The sequence below is a fragment of the Colias croceus genome, chromosome 25 (genome assembly GCF_905220415.1).
Source record: "Colias croceus chromosome 25, ilColCroc2.1".
In the NCBI taxonomy this organism is placed as follows: Eukaryota; Metazoa; Arthropoda; class Insecta; order Lepidoptera; family Pieridae; genus Colias; species Colias croceus.
This window is the reverse complement of record NC_059561.1, coordinates 2322047-2344665: the sequence shown is the minus strand read 5'-3', so window position 1 is coordinate 2344665 and position 22619 is coordinate 2322047. Positions and strand designations below refer to the sequence as shown.

The following is a 22619-nucleotide window of genomic DNA, read 5'->3' as shown; positions in this document are numbered from 1 at the left end:
TTTACTTGAATATTAGAACATCTGTTTGTTATGTTCTCCTGGTACCTAAATGTATGTTTATCTCTTGTTATATTTTGTTAAACTATAGGAAAGATCGAGTTCACGTTAAAAGCTTCTTGACTTTATACGTTCCTGGTAGCTCGGAATTTAATTTTTATTTTAGTTATTGGACAAAAAATGTAAAAAAATTTCAGGTTCACTAATTGCTCTGGGAGAGAATAATAATTTCTGGAAAATGTAACTGGGAATATTATCGATTCTTTTCTTTTATTTCGGTTTTATTTCTTAAAAACAATAAATTTACATTTCATCAAAACACAGTTTTAAATTGCATTTGAAAACTAGTTGTTCACAATAATATGTATTACCTACAAAACTAATACTTCAAAAACAAATAATGAAAAATTAAAACAAAAAATAAGATTGCCTGTATTTCCGCAGGTAACAGTAAAAAGGGACTTATGAACATCCTCTACACAGTCTGTTTATAATAACAGTAAAAACTTTAAGTTAGTTCTAGTGTTAAACATACACAAACTATCATACAAACCTTACTTAAGATATTATATACACTTATAATATTGTTTTGTAAACAAATGTACGTTTATTTTACAATTTTAATTAAAAGATTTTTAACAAGTTGAGTGATTTTAATACATTATAAGTAAATTAACATTTTGTAAAGTTGAAGACATTTTAATGTAATCCTTTGCAATTCATTTTTAATGTTTAAATTTATACATCGTTAAATAAGAGAAAAAACGAATAAATAAATATACAACAAAAATAGTGCGTTAAGGTAATTATGAATATAGTTAAATTCTGAAAAGTATGATTTCCACATAAATTCCAATGCTATGCGTCATAGAGGCGAAAAAGGTATTATTTAATACACGGAACAACATAATAATATTATGCTCTTTCTGTGTAACCCATCAATATAATATTTAATTCTTTGATTAACAAGAATCAGTATAAACTGTATAGAAAACCAATATTTTAGGAAGTGTCCTGCCATTCATAATTACCCCAATGCATTACAATATATAGATAAGCAAACAATTTCTTTAATGTATACTAATATTATAAAGCTTTTTTCATCTAAGGAAATTACGTTTCAATTGAATAATATATCTTTGTGTGGAATTTTTAATTTATATGCGACTAGCTGCTCCACGCGGTTTCACCCCTGTGGCTCCACTCCTGTAGGTCGTAGCGTCATGATATATACCCTATAGCCTTCCTCGATAAATGGGCTATCTAACACCGAAAGAATTTTTCAAATCGGAACAGTAGTTCTCGAGATTAGCGCGTTCAAACAAATGAAAAAACTCTTCACCTTTATAATATTAGCATAGATTTGTAGCACTCATTAGTAAAACCTCATTGTAAATGTAGGTAGGTAACTAAAAGAAACACGTCAGCCATCTTGTTCCAAATGTTATTCGTAAAGTTAGTGTATCTTTATTTGATGTTTTCCTTAAACTTAACCGACAAAGACGCAAACTTACATCTAAGTTAAGATATAGGATCGAAGCTCTTTGTGGTAAGTTTTAAAACCTGAATGGATTGTGTAAAACATGCTTTATATTTTATTTAGCCGTTTGTGTATTCGATGCTTTACTTCTCTATTTCGTAGTAGAAGTTATGTTTTGAAATTTAGCATGTAAGGGATTTAAATTTGGTTTTATTTAAAATTTTGACTGTTAAATTTTTATAGGTAGCAATATAATATGTACTGCGCTTTTCAGTTATGTAAAAACAGTTTACTTTAAGGCGGAATCACGGTAATGGTTAATGTTAAAAATAATTATGTAATGACGATTCGAAAGTGCTACTAAATAGTAGTCTAATTGAATAAATGAATGTTTGAGTTTGAGTTTAAACGCGGGTTCGATTCTGCCTCGTGATTTTTTTTTAATTATATAAAAACTTCCAATCCTTTTTATAATCAAAATATTCACGTAATATTCATATTTTCTTGTATTCAGAAATACTCATAGTTATTTGATACAATATTTTCAATTTAAACATTCCTTCATTCGAAAATACTTCAATACTTGATTCTTATTTAAAAGTTCCTTATTACAAGCATACTACAAGTTTTTAACTTATGAACAGATGCCTGAAGAATTTATTCACTTATGTAAACAGAAAGCGGAAATGATAAACTTTTGCAGCTTGCAACTCGATATGTAAATATTAGTTTTGTATTATGTTAAGTATAAATCTATGAAAGAATTATATTTACCTGTCTAATTTATATTTTATGTCTATTGAGTTTCTCATTATTCTGTTAAACATAATAATATAATCGCTGAAATGTTATCATCACCGATATAATAATAAATTAAACTTTAAAATCACTACGTAGTTTAAAAGCTCTATAATAATCCTATAATATTGCAAACTGTTTAACATAACTGAAAAGATCTTAATAACTCAGCCCCCGGAATCACAGACACAATAGAAAATCTATTGTGTCGTGGTCAGATCGGGCCAAAAATCCACGAAAAATACGCTCATAAAACCCATTTTAAACCCAAACAAATTAGTTCTCAACCTAACCCACCAAGAGCTCCAATCGATACAATCTATCTACGACTATTTATACACAGCGCGTAGTACATTACGCGCTTAACAAACGTCAGCTGATATATACAAAGAACATAACAAGCGATGGATGTAACATCGACGCGTTGCCGCGCTGCATCGCTAGAGGATTCTCGCCTGTAAGGATTTGAATAATAAATAAATAAATAATTTCTATATACATAAAACTCAAAGGTGACTGATATAGTGATCTATCAACGCACAGCCCAAACCACTGGACGTATTTGGCATGCAGGTAGATGTTAGGACGTAGACATCCCGAAATTCTTACGGGAATGGGGAAAAACGGGGATGCACGTACAAAGTCGTGGGCGGAAGCTAGTTATAAATAAATAAATATTTCAGGACAATTTTCACACACGTCACGATCTGATCCCATACTAAGCTTTCGCTTGTGTTATGGAAACCAGATGGCTGATAAACGTACATAATATATAATTTTAAATAAATACCTTATATAGATAATTAACACCCAGACATAGAGCAAACATATTATATCTTCGTTATAATGGTACCAAAATCGGTTTAGTTGGCATAGAAGCGCTTTTAGGTACGTATTTGCTTAGATTATTGCGATATGAGATGGAATATATTTGAGGGATTATACGTTTACTTGGTATGTTGTGATATTCCTGAGGTACAAGAGATGCTTAATATTTGAATTAAACTAGGTATTAGGTTACAGAAATACTTCAAGCAAATAGAGTTTTATAAAAAAAAGACCTATTTATATTACCTATATTATAAAATGACAACAAAACGATATAAAATAAATTATAAATATTAATTAGTTACGTCTGTGAATAAGATAGCTGATAGATTAATCATAGCAGAACTAGATTAAAGCTTTAATTAGTATAATCTGTATCAGCAATTTAATTGTTGACAAAATAAGGATCATCAAAAAAGGATAATCTCCATCTCTTGCCTGAGAAAACCACATACAAACTGTGCATTCAAAAAAATCTCACTGAAATACGAGTCTCATAAAAAAATTTGTATTAGAAACAAATTAATTAATAAAAACACCATATTTACCTCTCAACACATGAACAGAAACAGCTGACGCGGCAACGTCAGCGAGCGAACATGTATAGTTACCAGAATCGTTTCTATTAGCGTTAGCTATATACAGTCTGGAGAGAGCTCCGTTCGCCGTGGCTTCCGTCTTCACACTGAAAGGAAAGGCGCGTTACAAGTATATAAGTACCCGCAAATGTACAACTACCCACAGTAAAGATTTTTTTTTAATTGTAGATAGGGAAGCGCTTGGCCACAATCTCGCCTGATAGAAAGCTAAGATGTGGGCTAAGATGGTACGCGCTTCCCTAGTTAAATTAAATGCAGGTAGTTGCAGATTTGTGAGGCAAGGTACATACTACAGGCATTTAAATACTAACTATAGTATAAGAAATATCTCGCTTAAGAAACTAGTATTATAGAAGTTGTACAGAAAGAAAATAATGATAGAGTAAAATAAGGATCCCTTGTGTTTTTTCAACATTGGCTAATAATGTCATTTCACAAAAAAAAAATCGTGCTATTTGGCCAATAAGAATAAATGAATACCTTGCTTTGTATTATTTATTGATTACTTCAACTGCTTTTATTAGAAATACTTAACACCACATGGACTATTTTAACAGATTTTATAGGTATCGCATTTTTTAAGTTTATAAATATCATATTATAATAGTGTTATATTGTATAAGTGTTAACTTCAAACTTAAACCAACCTCAACACACTTACTCGTGAACACATGCTAAATCTTCATCTATGTCGGCTTAATCTCCTCAATTACCAAACAAGGGCACTTAACACCCCGTAAATTTAATCTGGATCATTAGCAGAAGGGTTAATTCCATTGGGGATTTTACATATTTATTCAATAAGCAGGTTTTGTGCTTTTTTCTGGGCGTATACGGTCGTTTCAGCTGCCGCGTTTACGCGCCCGCGCCGTCTACATTAAACGATTCAAAATACATAATATATTGTGAGCTGTCACGGAACGCCTGGCAGATATGTGACATCGACGATTTGGTAGGAACACAACGTCTATTATAAAAAAATATATTGTATTATTATTATATAGACTATAAGAATATAGACTATGTATATTATGTACATACCATAAAATTGGCTACATCAGCCACCTGCGAGCACACGACAGGACAATGTTGACCCACCGTATTGACTGTAGCCGAAATCGGCATGGAGCGATTATTATTATAATATTAAATAAATAATAATAAAATAATAAAATATCCTTTATTGAATTATTATGTACATTAATGGACGACTAAGATCCGTTAGACAAAAATAAAATACAAGATTATTATACAGGATTATTTGTAAAACACCAGCAACCTCGCAGGACAAGATAGCAAACATCATATGTAACAACATTTGATCTACGACTTTTGGCATAACGCAATAAATTATTTTTAAATGATTTTTTAAGCTTTTATTGTACTCTCCTAACATTTGTAAGTCTATGTTCTATTCATTATCGAAAGGACGACGCGACGCCCCCTTTCCCCTCCCGTTCGCTTCTTGTTTACGTAAGTTTCGGAATGCGCGTAGAGTTTATAACATTTAAACGGAAAATTAAATGAAAATTTATTTTTGTATGAAAATACAATCTAACAAATTATCAAAAGTCGTAGAACAAATGTTGTTACTTATGATGTTAGCTATCTTGTCCTGCGAGGTTGCTGGTGTTTTACAAGTAACCCTGTATAGCATGGCAAAGCGTCCGCGTCGCCACGGCATGCGTCTCCAAGCTAGAAATCGGTTTTACGTGCGCTTATATGTTAAAAAAAAACTGAAACATTGCTCATTCGCCGTCGAATGAGGAGTTGCGCGTTTGACAAAAGATACCCTTTTAAAAATACCCTGTATACGTGCCATGCGCTTCCAAAAACGCTCTTAAACGCGCGTATAAAACGCTAGTCTGTAATCGATCTAACAATCTGTGAGGGTTTTATTTACTTAGGCGTAGTCTCTAGACGATTGTAAAACATATTTATCGTTCAAAATTTTGGTGAGTTGAAATAACGGAACGATTATTGTTATTTATTATTTTGTTTCTATTTTAATGGATATTAAAAAGTTGATTGCATTTTCTAACTAACGTTTATAAATTTGAATACACTCCAATTTTTTCTTTTTTATTAATGCATTTTTAGGGTGGGTTTTTAATTCGAGCACATCTTACTTTTCTATTATATTTTTTCATTTTCTATGTTTTTATTACGTATATGTTATGGTGTTAAGTATTAATAATAATATAAGTCTTATTAAACTTGAAGAAGTATGATGTAATCCATCCAAAATTTGCTTTGTAAAAAGTCTCCTACTAAACTTAAAATATAAACAATGAAACCCCACATTCATTTAATTATCCACCCATGTTGATATTATTTGTGTCTCTCATCCCGCTTTTCCGTGGGAACTTTGAACAAAATATTTTCCACACTATAAAGTCGAATTGCTTTGCATGTTAATTCCTTGGACATTAGAATGAATATTTTAATGCAAATACGCGATATGCATATTTTGGAGTGCTAGTTTAATATTTAGTGAATTATTTACAAAAGCAATTGGAATTTGAAGTGCAAAAACGATATATAACAAAATCCTAACTAATATTTTAAATACGAAAGCATCTCTATCTGTTTGTCTGTCTCTTCTTCACGCTTGAACCGCGGAACCGATTTGGAAGAAATTTGGTATGAAGACAGTTTGATACTTACATAAAGGACTTACGATAGATAATTCGGAAATCCTACGGGAACGAGAACTATGCGGATTTTCCTATGACTACACGGGCGAAGTCGCAGGCGGAAAGCTAGTACGGATGTATCAGGAAAATTCCAGAATATTATTATCAATCACTTATAGCAGATAGTTCCTTTCAAATCGAATAAATCCTGAAATAACAAAGTTTTCAGTTAGAGAGAGACAGACGCGCACGCCGCACGTCTTTAGAAAAAAGTGTCGTTACAACTTTTCGTCTTAATTCATTCCGTCTAGCCCCCTTTCGTAACTTCGTACCAATATAAACATCATCACTTTAATATACCTTTTAATTATATCACAAAATACTCCCAAACTGGTGTTAAAAACATAATTGTCCCAAAGGGGTTTCACGGAAAATGATCCAGATTTTAATTTACGAGGTATTAACAACCCCTATTTGTTATAATTGCCAAGATAAATGGGGGTGCGTCCTAATTAACTTTAAGATGCAAATAAACATTATTCGGACCTTAATTAAAGATGTCGGAATATTGTTTTTTCCTTATCCAATTAGCTACTATCCGTTATTTATTGTGTCTGTTTACGTTTATTATTAGTCTTGAAGACAGTGTATATCTATTTAAATAAAAGAAACTCGTGTAAGTAGGTATTTAGTTTTTTTTAACACAAGAAGAGTTGATTGAATTTTAATGACTTTTTCTGATATTTTTGGATATGTTTTACTTTGGTCAAGAAATTAAATTAAAAAAATTTACATATAAAGAACAAGTGGCATATTATATTATTGTCTTAAAGTAATAAAAGAAAATAACAACATTAATATATTATTCTAAGCTTGATACAGACATTTCAAATTATCTAACAGCTATTATATTGTGGTCATTACCACTTCATCATTTGCAGATGTTATCGGCAAGAGATCCTTCATCTTACATACCCTTCCGGTGTATATTCATATAATATACATTTAAATTTATATAGTAGTTGAGTAAAACGTGAGTAATAAAATAGTCTAGGATTATCAGATTTCTGTTCACGACTTTGTTTACGTTTAGTTTCAGATCTGAAAGAATGTGATACGAATTTTCTTCACCAATCTGTCACTTAAAAATGTACAATTATCTACACTAACGAACCGCGGTAAAAAAACTTAGTTACCCACCTTTATATACTGGGCTGTAGGTAGGTATATTTTATTGTTTATATTTGTGTTATGATTATTTTAGAATCTGAATAGTATGAAATAAAATTAAATTCGTTGTTTAAAACAATCACACGTGAAAATCGATCAGCGTAACGTAAAAAAGTACAGTATCAACTTCATCCAAAATAATTAAAATTTTTGTTTACAAGCGAAATTTTCGTTTGTTTAGGCTGGTTGCAGAGCTTGACCGACCATCAGTGCGTACGTCAGTCGCGCTTGTCATAATATATTGTATGGAAATTCATAAAACCGTTCATAGCTAGACCGACCATACGCACGCGTATTGTCATGCGCATTAGTGTCATAGTCATACAATTGTTGATGCGTATCGTTAGGACCGACGGTACACACTGACGGTCGGTCAAGCTCCGCAACTTGCCTTATATTGTTATTTATATGGAGAAAAGTTACACTTTATATAACAAAACAATCATTAAAAAACTCTGCACACCTGTATTCATATCATTATTTCCTAAACACCTTTCCTTACCTCATAACATAAAACTCTACGTCATAAGTAGCTTTTACATATAAACAGAAAACCATTATATTTTACAATCTGGTTGTAATATTTTATGTATACGATAAATATACAGAACACCCAGACATTATTAAGGCATTTTCGTATTTTCTCAGAGAATTTCGAATGACTAAGTTTCTGGAAGCTATTTCACAAACATAAGAGTCATCGTTTTAAAATGTATTCTTACAACTGAGAAAGTTAGCTTTTAAATTTACGCTGTTTTATTTTATTCTGTATAAGACCACGAAAATAGCGTTGGCGAATTTAAACATCAGTGTTTTGTTTCAGTAAATATGTTTAACATTGAGATAATATATTAAAAAACTGAACAAATAATTTTAAGGGTAAATGTATGAAAAAATAAGTCTGAGTCAATATAACAACATTAATAAAAACCAGAAATATAAGTAGGTATATATTTCTCATTTGGTTATTACAGTGTAAGAAGTCTAGAATCTTGAGTTTGAATAAAAAAGAGCCTATTACAGAAAACGCCTTGCCTTGACAAATAGCTTTTCGTCCTATCATAGATAATGTAAACCCTAAACCCAAATCGTAAAATAGGACAGTAAAATAAATACTCTTATAGGCCCTCTTCACAATGGGCAGCATTGGCCCAACAAATGATCGTCGATGATTGCTGTTATTACGGCGATTATGAATAAACAACAATGACGGCCGATCATAGACATTTAGGCACTCTACACTATCGTGATTGCTCACTCGCCCATCGCTGCCCATTGTGAAGAGGGACCACTTACAAAAGGCTGATTATTATCATGTGATTATATCGATTTAAACAATCGCGAGTAAAACTTAGTGAAACAAATAAATTCAAAATTAAAATAGTTCCAAAATTTAACAAAATACAGAGTACTAGGGCACTACTAGTAATTTTAAGAGTAAGCCTTTGTTAGGAGGACCCGATCTTCCTTAATTTAAATTAGATCATATGCATGAAAATTTCAATAAACTTATAACTAAATATTCTCGCAAGACAAATGCAAAAATTAAAGACATTAAAGAAGGTTGTCTTCATGTTACTCAAAGAATTTTCATTTCGGTCTAAATAAGCCTTGCCACCTTGTAATGCCACCTTGTTTAAGTAATGAATAATGAATGAACAACTCAGAGTATTATAGGAAAAGAATTGCCGAATAAATTCCCTTTGAGTGAGTTCTATTTTGCGTAAATTAACTAAAATTACAAACAATTATTGGAATGAGGTTTCCGTTTTGTGCTCGCATTGGGTAAATTTCTTTATAAAATCTGTGCTTCGTGAAAATATCTAGGTTACTCTATTTCTACGTATTGAAATTTCCACTGAATTTACTAAGACTGAGAAAGAAATATCGAGTCTTTTGATAAAGAAATAACAAACATATATAACACGAAGTAATCTCAATTTAGCTTGATTAAACTCAAAGAATCGAATAAATAACGAGAAAGTAAAAGAAAAAATCGGAATATAAAAAATATCGAAATAAATAGTTTATTATTGAGAATCTAAAAGGTTTGAACCTGAAGCTGTTGCTGTTGGTAACAACTTCAAAAAAAGTTATTTTTTACTTTATACATTGATTTCATTATTGTGAAAAGATTATTTTAGCCAATATTGTTTGAATCACAAGTGGGCCTTTTAACCTACCTACAGCCTACCTCAATGAATGGGCTATCTAACACCGAAATAATTTTTCAAATCGGACCAGTGAAATCGGACCAGTAGTTCCCGAGATTAGCGCGTTCAAACAAACAAACTCATCAGCTTTATAATATTAGTATAGATTCGTGCCGAAACTCAAGCTCCACAATTCGTGCCGAATCTCGATTCCCACATACAATAATAAATTAATAAGATATAGGTAAAATGAACTTACCTAACCCCCCCTCTCTTCGTGTCATAGTTCAGTAACCTCCCCCCATGCTTCCAGTTCACCTGTCTTGCTGGTTGTGGCACTTCACTCACAATACAACGCAGTTCTATTATAGAACCTTCTTTGTAGAACTTGTCTTGTAGTGGTCGACCACGCTCGTCTATGATCTCAACTTTTGGCACTGTTGAAGAGAAATGTATAAGAATTATTAATGTTATTTAGACAACGCTTATAATAAAAAAGACGTGTAGCACTCGGGGACTGCCGCGGTAAAGCTATAGCATGCTATGATTGCTATGCCTTCAAGCCACACCTCCGCCCGTCGGAGTGGTGAGCGTGAGGTTTTTTCGTTACGGAATTTCTCGATTCGGTCCCCGCGCTCAAGGCCCGCGATAGAAGCTATGCAATAGCTTAATAATAAATAAATAGATAGTTCAGGACAATTTTTACACACGACACGATCTGTACTAAGCTTTCACTTGTGTTATGGAAACCAGATGGCTGATAAACATACATAATATATAATTTTAAATAAATAACTTATATCAATAATTAACACCCAAACACAGAGCAAACATCTATTTTCATCACACAATTATTTGCCTCGGGTAGGAATCGACCCCACGACCTCTGGCTTGGAAGGCAGCGCCACTACCAACCAAGCCAAAAAAAAATATTATGATCTATCATCCTAGAACTAGAGCCAAGTGCCTAGGCACTTTGTTCATACTGTAGATACATTATTGTAGTTTCCTTTTTAGTACCTATTTAAAAATATTCATATTATGTTAATGTATGTATTGCTATCAATATAATGTGGGAACTGGGAATTTCACAAAATTTGAAACGTAATTGGCATAGTTATCTATTTTAACATCTACGAACGGTCTGTTATTAACTCCTGTATATATTTAATTTAATTTTATTCCAAATTGAGTCACATTAAATAATTCAAGCGTAATTCGTCACACAATACTTATGTATAATTAGATAATCATACATTTGAATCCTTGTATTATAATAACGTCAAATTGTTTGAATTTGTACGTGGATCGATGTTAATTATTATTATAATCTTCTCTTCTCTAATATATAAAAATCAATGCCACTTTTCGTTGTAATTCCATAACTCGAGAACGGCTGAACCGATTTCGATAATTCTTTTTTTATTATATTCCTTGAAGTACGAGGATGGTTCTTATGTAGAGAAAACGTTAATATGTACCACGGGCGAAGCCGGGGCGGACCGCTAGTAGATAATAATAATCGCTTACAATTTCATATTTCAATGAATGAATGAACTTTATTTATTAATTGCTCGTTGTGTCTTCATTTTATGTAACGTAATATGTCATTGGGATTAATTGGTAAAAACATAGAAAGATAGATAAAAACTGATTACGCTTAAAATTAGTCTTTATACATAATATTATGTCAACATATCAAACGCAAGCAAAGTTTTTTTTACACGCTTTATATTAGCTTCACCTGTATGTTTGTAACCGACTTCTTTGGGCGCGATTTTTACCCACTTTAAACGGCCAGATTTCGTTCAAACTTTGTAGATTTATTGAGGACCGATGACAATACACTAATTTGATAAAATTTTCTATTTTTTAGTTCGGTTTTCTATAAAAAGCGTGTTTTTTAGTTTTTTAAACTATTATTATTATTATTTAATATCTAAAAAGCAGTAGAATAATTTTCAAGTCAATAAAGACACAAATTAAATTTTTGCTCACCATGCAGTTTCCAATTCTCAACCCTTAAAAGCTATGTTTAACCAATGAACACCTACAGAATTCACATAAAACCTGGCAGCATTGCAAGCAAGTCTAGAAACTGCATTAAATTGAAGTCACGTCTGTCTCACGAAATACGTGTGAGGATCCTTTTAAAGAAATATTTTATCCAAAGAAAATGGTAATACATTCTTGTTTCGCTTCACTGCCATTGTGTAGGACGTCAATATTCGTGGTGAGGGCATTGTATGGAAAATTAAATTAATACGCCAATGTTGAATCTCCGTGGATATTTTCTTTTTAAATTTAAATTTTAACAATATGGTTGCCGTCAGTTTTATGTTGTGTGTATAAAATGTGTATGTATATTTTATATTATAGTAAAGAAAATAAAGTCCGCATTTTAGTGTTAAACGAAATTTGTTTGGACAATGCCTTTTCCTAAATATTTATAAGCTATATCTTAAAACATCGTTTATCTGTCAATGTGTTTGAGTAAAATCCGATTCATGTATCTTAAAGATTACTTATTTATACATAGATAGGTATATACAGAATATGATATATCAGATAGATGCATTTGAATTATTTAGACATCAAGATACACATAAATTATGTATACCGAACATAGTGAATACAAATTTATACATCCACGGACGAGTCCCAATCAACTACAAATCTAATTCCCACAAAAGCCTTGAAACCGAAGCCCTACATCAAAACCTATCACTTGATGAAATCAGAATTTTACTAGCATACATATATGGGAATACATGTTAGGTTAGGCTTAAAGGCTTATCTGTGTGACGTAAATGCGTAATTAAAGACAGCCCGGATTACATTCGGGTGTCCATGAGTTCCAATTGATCCGGGACAGTTCGGAGCCGGTTAACTTTAATCCGGGTTATAGTTTTTATTGAACTTTCCCGGATATTTGTTCATGGTGGGATTTGTAGTTTGTCGCTTTCTTGCAGGTTGTTAAGTGATGCGATTAATAAAGTTTTTGTCTTGTAATATTGTTTTCGATGAAATAAATACACTTTTCAACTCATTATATCTTCGATTAAATGTAATATAAATTATACTTTGGTCGTATTTTTAACCGTGAATGTCTTTTAATAACATTTTTATACGAATAAAAAAACACTTCTGTTTTTAACACATTAGATATTGTTTGATGTTATTGTAAATATTCTAAACACACACACACAACAGATTATAAATTGATATTTCATAATTGAATTAACGAATCTCTACGTGAAAATTGCTGGAAATATGAACATTAACGCTTCCAAAGTGAACATTTTATTAATGTAATATTTTAATTACATTTATTAATTTAATTACGTGACGTGAAATTGATATCGTATTCTGTTTAACGTGGTCTGGTATGATTATCGGTATTTTATGTTTTAAAGCGATTTGGTGTATACAGATTTATTCAATATCGAAAGAAAATCTATACTAATAGTATTATGGAAAGATTAACATTCTTAATGCTTGTATTAAACTCAAAATTAACGAGGATAAAGAATCGATTTCAATGAATTTTAAAATTGATTTAAAATTCTTATTTATTCGATTCTCGTTTACTTCTTTTAATGATATTTTTACTAGTCGCTGCGCTCGTGACTTCGTTCGCAAGTGCGCTAATTCAAATACAAAATGTATCTATCTGCCTATGTTGCCGCAACAAAACTCAATCAAAATACGTCCAGCAGTTTTCCTAACAGATATTAAATCTATAGTTTTATTATATGAATAGATTTTTTGTCACGGCATCACGCGTGAACAGGTGGACCGATTTCGATAATTCTTTTTTTATTATATTCCTTGAAGTACGAGGATGGTTATTACTTATTATGTAGAGAAAACGTAAATATATACCACGGGCGAAGACAGGGCGGACCGCTAGATTTTAAGGCGTTACCCGGCAATTTCGACTATGTTCAACCTCTATAAAGTCTGGTACAACATAAAGCAAAATACCGAAAAAAATATATAAAATAGGATGGTCTTTGATCTTTAATTGCTCGCGAGGACTTTTTTCCAAAGTTAATAGATTTCTAGAAAAAAAATGTGCCGTGGTCATCGATTTTTCCGCAAATACTCTATAAACTTCGTAACCTGCTGACTTAGAGCTCTGAAAATTTTGTGTTTAATAAATTATCAGTTACACAACAGTCCCTGACGAGGATTTTTTGTTTCACTGATTAGTATCTTTTTAAATACAAAATGCGAGGAAAAAAGAAGGTGCAGGGTGAGAGGTTTGAGATCCGTCAAGTATGCTCAAGGTTATTAGCGCATGTAAAAGCCTTAATAATAACGCTTAGCCTTCTTTCTTCTTTTCATTTATTGTTCGCATATAACGGTGGGTATTAAAAATAGCATTAGAGCCACATATTGCAAATAGCATTGGAATAAAAGAATTCCTATGGTATAATAGTAAGAACGTGACTAAGACATACAGGTCAATTAAGGAAAGCTGGCATGTTCACAGTACTCACACTTATGCAATTTCACTTACAGTATGTTCAAAAATAAATGCGACTCTAGTTTCATTTTAGACTTGAATTGTAAAATGGGTGCGTTGTAGATAAATATATGCAAATATAATTATGAAAGCTCTCATAATTTACCTGTAAAATTATAATTTAAAAGTAAATCAATTGATGAACTTAATTATTTATTCTAAAAATAATCAATTGGATAAAAGTATTAATAATCATTCAATTATCAAATAATTATTAAATTTCAGGTCATAAAAACAATACAAATAACACGTGCGCTCACTCCCAAGTCCCAACACACGGATGGTTGTTTTGATAATGATTTAAATAACGGACGTCTTCTGCAGTTGCGAAGCAGTCTTGTCCTGACTTTGGTCGAGTAAAAATATCTAAGAAATATTATATTTGTAGTAAGTACGTAATACCTACCAATACGCGCTAACAAATATGTGTTACATGTTTATTGTATAATTTTCACACTATTGGTTTTAAACTCAAACTCAAACATTTATACAATTAGACTTCTTCTAGAAGCACTTTTGAATCGTCATAACAGTTTAACAGTTTTAACATTTACCACCAATTCAGAAAGCAGTATCTATAGAGAAGAAGAAGAATCTATTTAATCATAATCGTAATCTTCTACTTCACTGAAACTTTCATCGCTCGAAGAACTCGATGTTTCGCCGTCGGAATTTCTTAATGTTATTATAAATGAGTCAGTGTAATTATCTACTTTTGGTTCTAATTGAATATATTTTTCCTCATGTTCTCGCGTCTTTCTCCAAACGTCACTAAACATATCCAGACTAATAGCATTTGCTTCCTTTCTAAATAATTCTTCCACAGTTTTCAAGTTAAAGTTCACAGTTTGTGATGCTACTTTCCCTTTAATTAAAAAGTATTGTTCAATACAAAGTAAAAATGGACCAGAAATTCTTACTCATGAATGATAATGTCCCTTCGCATACGACATGACAGGGAACGGCCGCTCTTCGAGACCAAAATATTCAAGTTTTAGACTGGCTTGCATATTCGCCCGTCTTTTAATTCTATTGAATATGCTTAGGATATGTCACAACTAAGCGCTATAAAGGATTTTCCGCAAAATTTAATTACGGATCAACAACTTTACCATCACTTCCAAAGAACACATACCGCAATAAGACATTGGTATTCAATTTTAAGTAAGAACAACCGATATCATTTGTAAATTAATGTAAATGGTGATAACTCTGATTATTAATTAGTAATTTGATTGTTGAAAAAAAAATGCCGATTTTAGTCAAAATTTATATTTTTCTAACAAGATCCTTATCATCCAAATTTCCACCTTGGTGAGAAAAATTGACATTTCTAATGAAAATGAACAAAAAATTAAATTATTTTATTAAATACTGTAAAATAGTATATAATTCATCCATTTACTGTATCACAAAATTCTTCATAGATTTTTAGATATTCGTACTACACCAATTACATCACCCTGTATTTATAAACAATTGCAAAATATGACACATACATAGGCCGAGAGATACTGACACAAAATTTCGGGTCATTTGTAACAGAACGGCGGTTCTACAGAGGTCTTATTACGCAATGACAAAAAGAAAAATGATGGTCAGAACGCTGGTACCGGCGGACTAGTCGCGTGGGCGTAAGTCACACTCGTCGGATAAGTAAGACCCCTCTAGACCGCCATCCTGTTACAAATGACCCGAAATTTTGTGTCAGTATCTCCCGGCCTAACATGTGCAATGTGTAAATGTGTTGACGTTCCAGCTCTTCTTAATATACTTATAAGCTGTGGGTGAATTCTCGAGTTATGTCAGAAATCGAGTATTTAACCTAGGGCCGATTTTTCAATCCTTGGTTAAAATTTATCCGTCCAATAAAGTATTACACGAACATTTTAAAATGTCACCTGTAATCTGTCAAAAACGGACAATAAGAAATAAGAATACATTTTTGAAATGGTAGTTTAATAAGTTTTAACCAACGTTTGAAAAATCAGCCCTTACTATACATATTACTTCACTACATAGTAAAAACAAAGTCGCTTTCTCTGTCCTTATGTTCGAATGTCCCTTTGTATGCTTAAATCTTTAAAACGACGCAACGGATTAAGATGCGGTTTTCTTTAATAGATAGAGTGATTCAAGAGGAAGGTTTTAGTATATAATTTATTGCATTTAGACAAAGCGGGCGAAAAGCTAGTAATGCAGCATTGAACACTATAGACATTTAAAAAGTCATTCTATTTTATTGCAACGTATCAATAATCCATTTCAAAAGTATCACGTTAAACCTTACAAGTGATAGCTGCGTTAAAAACAACCGACTTCAAACTTGCACTTGCAAAATTTACAAATACCTACAGACAAAAATGCTCATAAAATAAAAACTACTGGGCCTATCCGAATAAAATTTTTATGGGACCAATTCGACACCATCCCGCATCGAACAAAAAAAGAATCACGTAAATCGGTTCAGAAACCTCGGAGTAATCGGTGTACATACATAAAAAAAAAAAAAATATACCGGCCGAATTGATAACCTCCTCCTTTTTTTTGAAGTCGGTTAAAAACTACGATCAAAAACAATTTTTACACTTCCAATATAGTAGGGAGGGATAAACGAAAATCAATAGAAACACCCTATTTGAAAATCGTCGGCTTATAAGCTTATATCGGTTCCAATGGGCAGGAAAAAATATTATATAGGTTTAACTATACTTCGTGTTAGTGTTAGGTATTTTATTTATTTTGTAACAAATCGTATTCTGGATTTAATTCCATTTCAAACAATATATTTTGATACTGTTTTGTTGTATTTTGTACTGTGTAGTTTTGATTTTGTGTAAATTATAAATACTATGTCCAGAATTGAAATGCCTATCTCTTTTCTTAACCTATCCTTAGGTTAAGTAATAAAGTTTATGTTATAGGATGTCAATAAACAAGGCAATACGTGGCAAAACATTACTTGATAATACAGTTTATTAAACAGGATGTTATTTAACAAGACAATGCATTACACATAGTAAAACAAAACACGACTCTACTATATTTACGATATTTACGATACCAAATTTTTAAAAGCGTTTTGAAACACCTCATATACATAATATTATATGTCTATGTATATGAGAGTTACCACAGAGAGTTACTAGGTATATGTGAATCCCGGACACAACGCTATTTTTTGTGAAGTCGTAAAATTTTTATATGAAGCCACAGCTCATACGGGGTGATGTTAGTGGCCAGTAAAAGTCATAAAATGTTGTATAACCTCCGTTTATGACTCGTAAATTGAATAAACCTAGTGCATATAATTGCTGGTATAATCTCGGTTAGGTAATTTTTATATTATACTTTCCGACCGCGGCATCACCCCCGCAGTCAAAGAAAAACCCGCATAGTTCCCGTTCCCGTGGGATTTCCGGGATAAAACCTATATCCTATGTCCCGAGATAAAAAGTAGACTATGTCCTTTCTCGGGTATCAAAATATCTCTATACCAAATTTCCTGCAAATTGGTTCAGTAGTTTAGGCGTGATTGAGTAACAGACAGACAGAGTTACTTTCGCATTTATAATATTAGTATGGATGAATAATATTATTTCACGATATGTTTAAAAAACTATTTAATGCTGATTATTTCTAGAGAGTGAAACGAAACGTAAAATTGCCATAAGAACCTATTTTTACATGTCAAAAAATTTGATTTTTGACTTATTATTTTGACTTTTAAATTAAATAGTTCTTAAAAATCTAGATACTTGTATTTATTTTGTGTAGAGTTTATAAAAAAAAGGATATATTATTAAGAGAATACTAAGAAAGGTTGGTTTAATGCTCCAAGAAGAAAGACGTAAATATGTTTGATGGATATTTAAAAAAAACCTTTGTTTTTGAGTCTTTCAAAAGAAAATTAATTTATCATGTCGTCGTCATCATTAATTATTACCATTATTTACGGCTTTTTTTGATTTTTTTATTTACGGCTAGATAGCCGTAATAAGAATGAATCCGCATCATTTATGACCCATAAAGAGTTTTAATGGCTTTTCATATAATATTCCATCACTATATTATGTTATGAGTAATGAAAAGTGACTATGAACTAGTAAAAAACCGTTTCTATTGACAGCACCTTCTTCCTTTATTTATACAAATCTATATAGTATTTGGGTCCAATAGATATTATTTTATAAGATGTCATTGTCAGAGTTACTAAAAATGGAGAAATAAACTATCCACGCGAAGACCGACATCCGCGCGTACGAAGTCGCGGGCGAAAGCTAGTGTTAAAATATATATTTAGGAAATGCTGTAATAATTTTACAAAGAATAAGAATTTCCTTGCATTATTACATCAAATATTTAACTTTGTTTATAATTTATTAATTACTCTCATTAAGATTTTGTACCTACGGAAAAAAATATAAAAAAGTCAACTGCAATATGGAGCATCCTTTATACAGCTCGAAAAGTCTCTCAGCTGAATAAAGCTGACATCTTTAATAAAATTATATGATGTGCTAAGTGCTTATTACTCTAATTGCCTCGTACGTGGTCGTTATAATATCCGTAAAAATTTATTTTCAGGTGGCTCCTACTCTAATGAAGTTAGCAGTGGAATTAAAAATAATGTAGCTTATTAATTTTGCGTGTAACACATATTTATTATATAAATTTAAGCTCGTCTAAGAGGTTCTTAATAAATGTGTGAGTATTATGAGGATTATGAGTAATATCTTAATACTTTTAAATATTAAAGTTTATGAATAAATGGTGTCTGTTCCATCTCAATGGACGGGTCGTGAGCAACTTCTTACTATACCTACATATACTACACTTAATAAAAATTGATTCGATTCGAATGAAATTTACAGATAAAGCTTACAGCATAAACATTTTACAATTTACTTTCACCGCAGATATTATAGATTATACACACCATCAAATTACATTAGAGACAACCCAAGCAAAACCACTTGCTAAACTAGCCAGTTTAGCACGTTGCTTGACTTTTTTGTAGTGTTGTTGTTGTTGTTGTTGTAGTGTTTTGCCATTCATTCGAATGCGAGTGACTAGCGCGAGTCGGTGTAGTATATGGAAGCGTCTATATCTTAACAAGCCACTAAAACTAGCTACACTCCAACAACACTCAAATGCACGCGCTAGTCGTTCGGCTGCTCGAAGGCGAGTGAATAGCGCGAGTTGGTGGAGTACTTGTGTAAGGGTGTCATTTAAGCTATCACCAATTTAATTAGTTTTGTGTTTCTTAAATAACAGGGTTTGTCCTCAAAATAGTAGTCACCAAAATGTAGTCACCATACAATGCAAAATCAGTTCCACAATAAATCACCTAAAATCCTGAGATATAAGGTCTAGTACCAAATAAATGTTTTTGTATGTATTATAATAGGTGTGTCCTAATAAGTATTTAAGCAAACTAATTTAAAGAGATCACCAATAAATCATATTATGTTACTAAAAGTTAAAATAATCAATATTTATTCTTAAAAATAATAACCACTGAATAATCAGCTCTGGTTTAATAGCTGGCTTATGGTAAGCATAATTGTGGATAAAACACTTATTAAAGTTAAAATAATCAATATTTATTGTTAAAAAACAATAATCACTGAATAATCAGCGCTGGTTTGGATTTCGAAGGGCGCCCCCTTTTTCTTTTCTGGCCGATAAGCAAATTTTTTGCTTCTGGTGGGGGGTTGGCCAGCTTTAAGCGTATGGCTAATCCGATAATATGTTTGCACATGTCAATTTTTAAAGCGCGCCAATTTATCTCCGCTCCTTTGATCATTTTTTCATTAAAATTTTAAATTGATGTATTAAATTGATAACGAATACTATTAATTTATTATCTGAATGAAATAAAATGTTACTACTGTATTGGTGACAAAATATCAAATAAAAAGGAGTCGCAGTCAGGGATCGATAATCGATTTATTTGGTGACAGATCTACCATTCTGAGCACAGAGCTATTATTTATGTAACAAAACTGTTATTATAAGAACGAAGTTTATATTCATGTAATGCAATATAATTTTATTGGTTATCGATCTCTTATTTTACACATATATTAACATTAATTTGATAATTCATATCTGGGAACAATTTTTGTTTATCTGAGAACGGAAATATTTCGTGGTGATAGATCTATTTATTAGGTGATACAACTTGATGACAAATATAAATTTTGGTGATAGAAAATATAGTTCCCCTTGTGTAATAAGCGTAGGTAACACTAGCAAGCTACTTGAACGTAAGCTAATGGCATGAGTGGGTGGAGTATGTGTGTGGTGTTTATAGGTAATACAAGCGGCTAAAACTAGCTTCATATTTACCAAAAACGGAGGTGTTTATAGGTAACTCAAGTCACTAGCTATACTTACCAACTACACTCAAATGCACGCGTCTAACGAGCGGCGGGTGCGTGGATATCTGACACTCGTAGTATCCCTCGTCTCTCTCGCTCACGTACTGTATGAGCAGGCGCCAGTCGTTTGGCTGCTCGAAGGCGAGTGAATAGCGCGAGTCGGCGGAATATGTGTGCCGGCCGAAGGAGAGTAGGTGTAAGTCTTCGCCTTTCCGACGTACCCAGGATATCTGATGGCATATTTAGTTATTTTTAACTCTATTGCACCAACAACTATCTAATCTTTTGCTTAAACAATTGAAAAACAGAACAGAACGTACAGAAAGAACACCAACAAAAGAAAAATGAATTGTGCCTATGACAAAGTTATGAAAAAGTATTAAGCTGGCTGGCTTATACTGGTAAGGTCAAGCCAAGGTCTTTAGTACCTATTTGAAAAGACATATAACATAGAGAAGTGTATTTAAATGGAACAGAAATCAGATCTGTAACTCAATCGAGACACATTATTTAGGTTATGAATTAGGATTTAACGCTCCTATTACTAATAATAATAGTTTTCAAAATAAAAATGTCGTTCCAAATATCGATACCTACATAAGAAACAGCTTACAATACGCATTTTAATTGACGTCAAGAAAAACAATAAAAATCGCATCCCATTTTTGCACCATATTTCAGCAAATACAATAAACCCAACATGAAGCGATATATCATTCCATAAACTCAATACCAAACAAACACTAAATTAAAACGAGCATTTATCATCATAACTGGCTTTACAAAATATCACAGTACTGGTTTCATCCAGTTTACACCATAAATATAGAGACGTATTGGCTCCAATCCAGATTCCATTGTATGAAGCGATTATTCTTCTGTTTACATGTGGACACTGCTTGATGTATTAAGTAATAAACATCTTTAAGGGTATTTAGTTGGCTTCCAACCAAGAGCAAAGCGGGCTTGTTTCCGCTAAGACACTATGCAATTTTCGTGGTTAGAAAATTCCAAAGAATATGTTGTCAATTTTAAAAAATTCTGTCAAAAAATGTTAGGTATTGTGTTACTATCGATTTTAATATATTCAGAAGAGTAGATGATAGGTCAAGTCTAAGTCTTTAGTAAGAACTTTTCTTTTACAATATAAGGGCAAAATATATTTTGTTTATGTTCTTATTGTTCAAGATTAAAGAGTCAGTCTACTATTTATAAGGAAATCTACATACTGTCTTTCTAAATAGATATCTATTCAGACTACCTTGTTGAATGCAGAACCTCCTCTATTTTCCATAGCAATAGAAAGGTAATAGATATAATGGAACACAAACCCCATTGCTTTACATTAGCTCTATATACTGTCACTGTATTTTAGGCTGGTTTCAGAGCTTGACCGACCATCAGTGCGTACGTCAGTCGCGCTTGTCATATGTATGTAAATTCGTAAAACCTTTCCTAGACCGACCTTTAGGGTGATACTATACGAGCGGTTTTCCCGTCGCGGGAAACCGCTCGCCAAAGCTGCCGCAGACCATCAAACTACACGGGACGCGGTTTATCGCTGTTTTCTGTTCATTTGAACACCACGAGCGAACGCTAAGATCCCGCGCCGAATGATGTACGTAGCGGGAAACCGCCCGTGTAGTTTAAAGCGCCGGTTATCAGCGGCGGTTTGACGCTGCATGCGGCGGTCGAATTTGTCCCGCCTGTGAACCGCGACGGGAAACCGCGCAGTGTAGTATGCAGCATACAACTTTCATATTAAATTGTGACTAGTGCGGTTCAGAATCGGATTCCCGCGGCGGGAAAACCGCTCGTATAGCATCACCCATACGCACGCGTATTGTCATGCGCATTAGTGTCATAGTCATACAATAATTGTTGATGCGTATCGTTACGACCGACGGTACGCACCACAGAGTACTTTTTTATATATGTTTTCTCGTTTGCCACTATTAAGATTGTCACCCCTGGTACGCAC

The 22619-nt window shown here is 32.4% G+C and overlaps 1 protein-coding gene across 1 annotated transcript in view; it reads right to left on the bottom strand.

Annotated features, from left to right (window-relative positions):
• Positions 1 to 2506: 2506 nt before the first annotated feature.
• LOC123703216 (titin homolog) overlaps positions 2507 to 22619 on the bottom strand; it is a 139783-nt gene continuing 119670 nt past the window's right edge. The window contains exons 6-9 of the mRNA XM_045651145.1: positions 20655 to 20868; positions 9981 to 10158; positions 3652 to 3788; positions 2507 to 2730 (exon numbers count right to left, since the gene is read on the bottom strand). Coding sequence (XP_045507101.1) covers positions 2648 to 2730; positions 3652 to 3788; positions 9981 to 10158; positions 20655 to 20868 — 612 coding nt within the window. The 3' untranslated portion in view covers positions 2507 to 2647. The remainder of the gene's footprint in view (positions 2731 to 3651; positions 3789 to 9980; positions 10159 to 20654; positions 20869 to 22619) is intronic.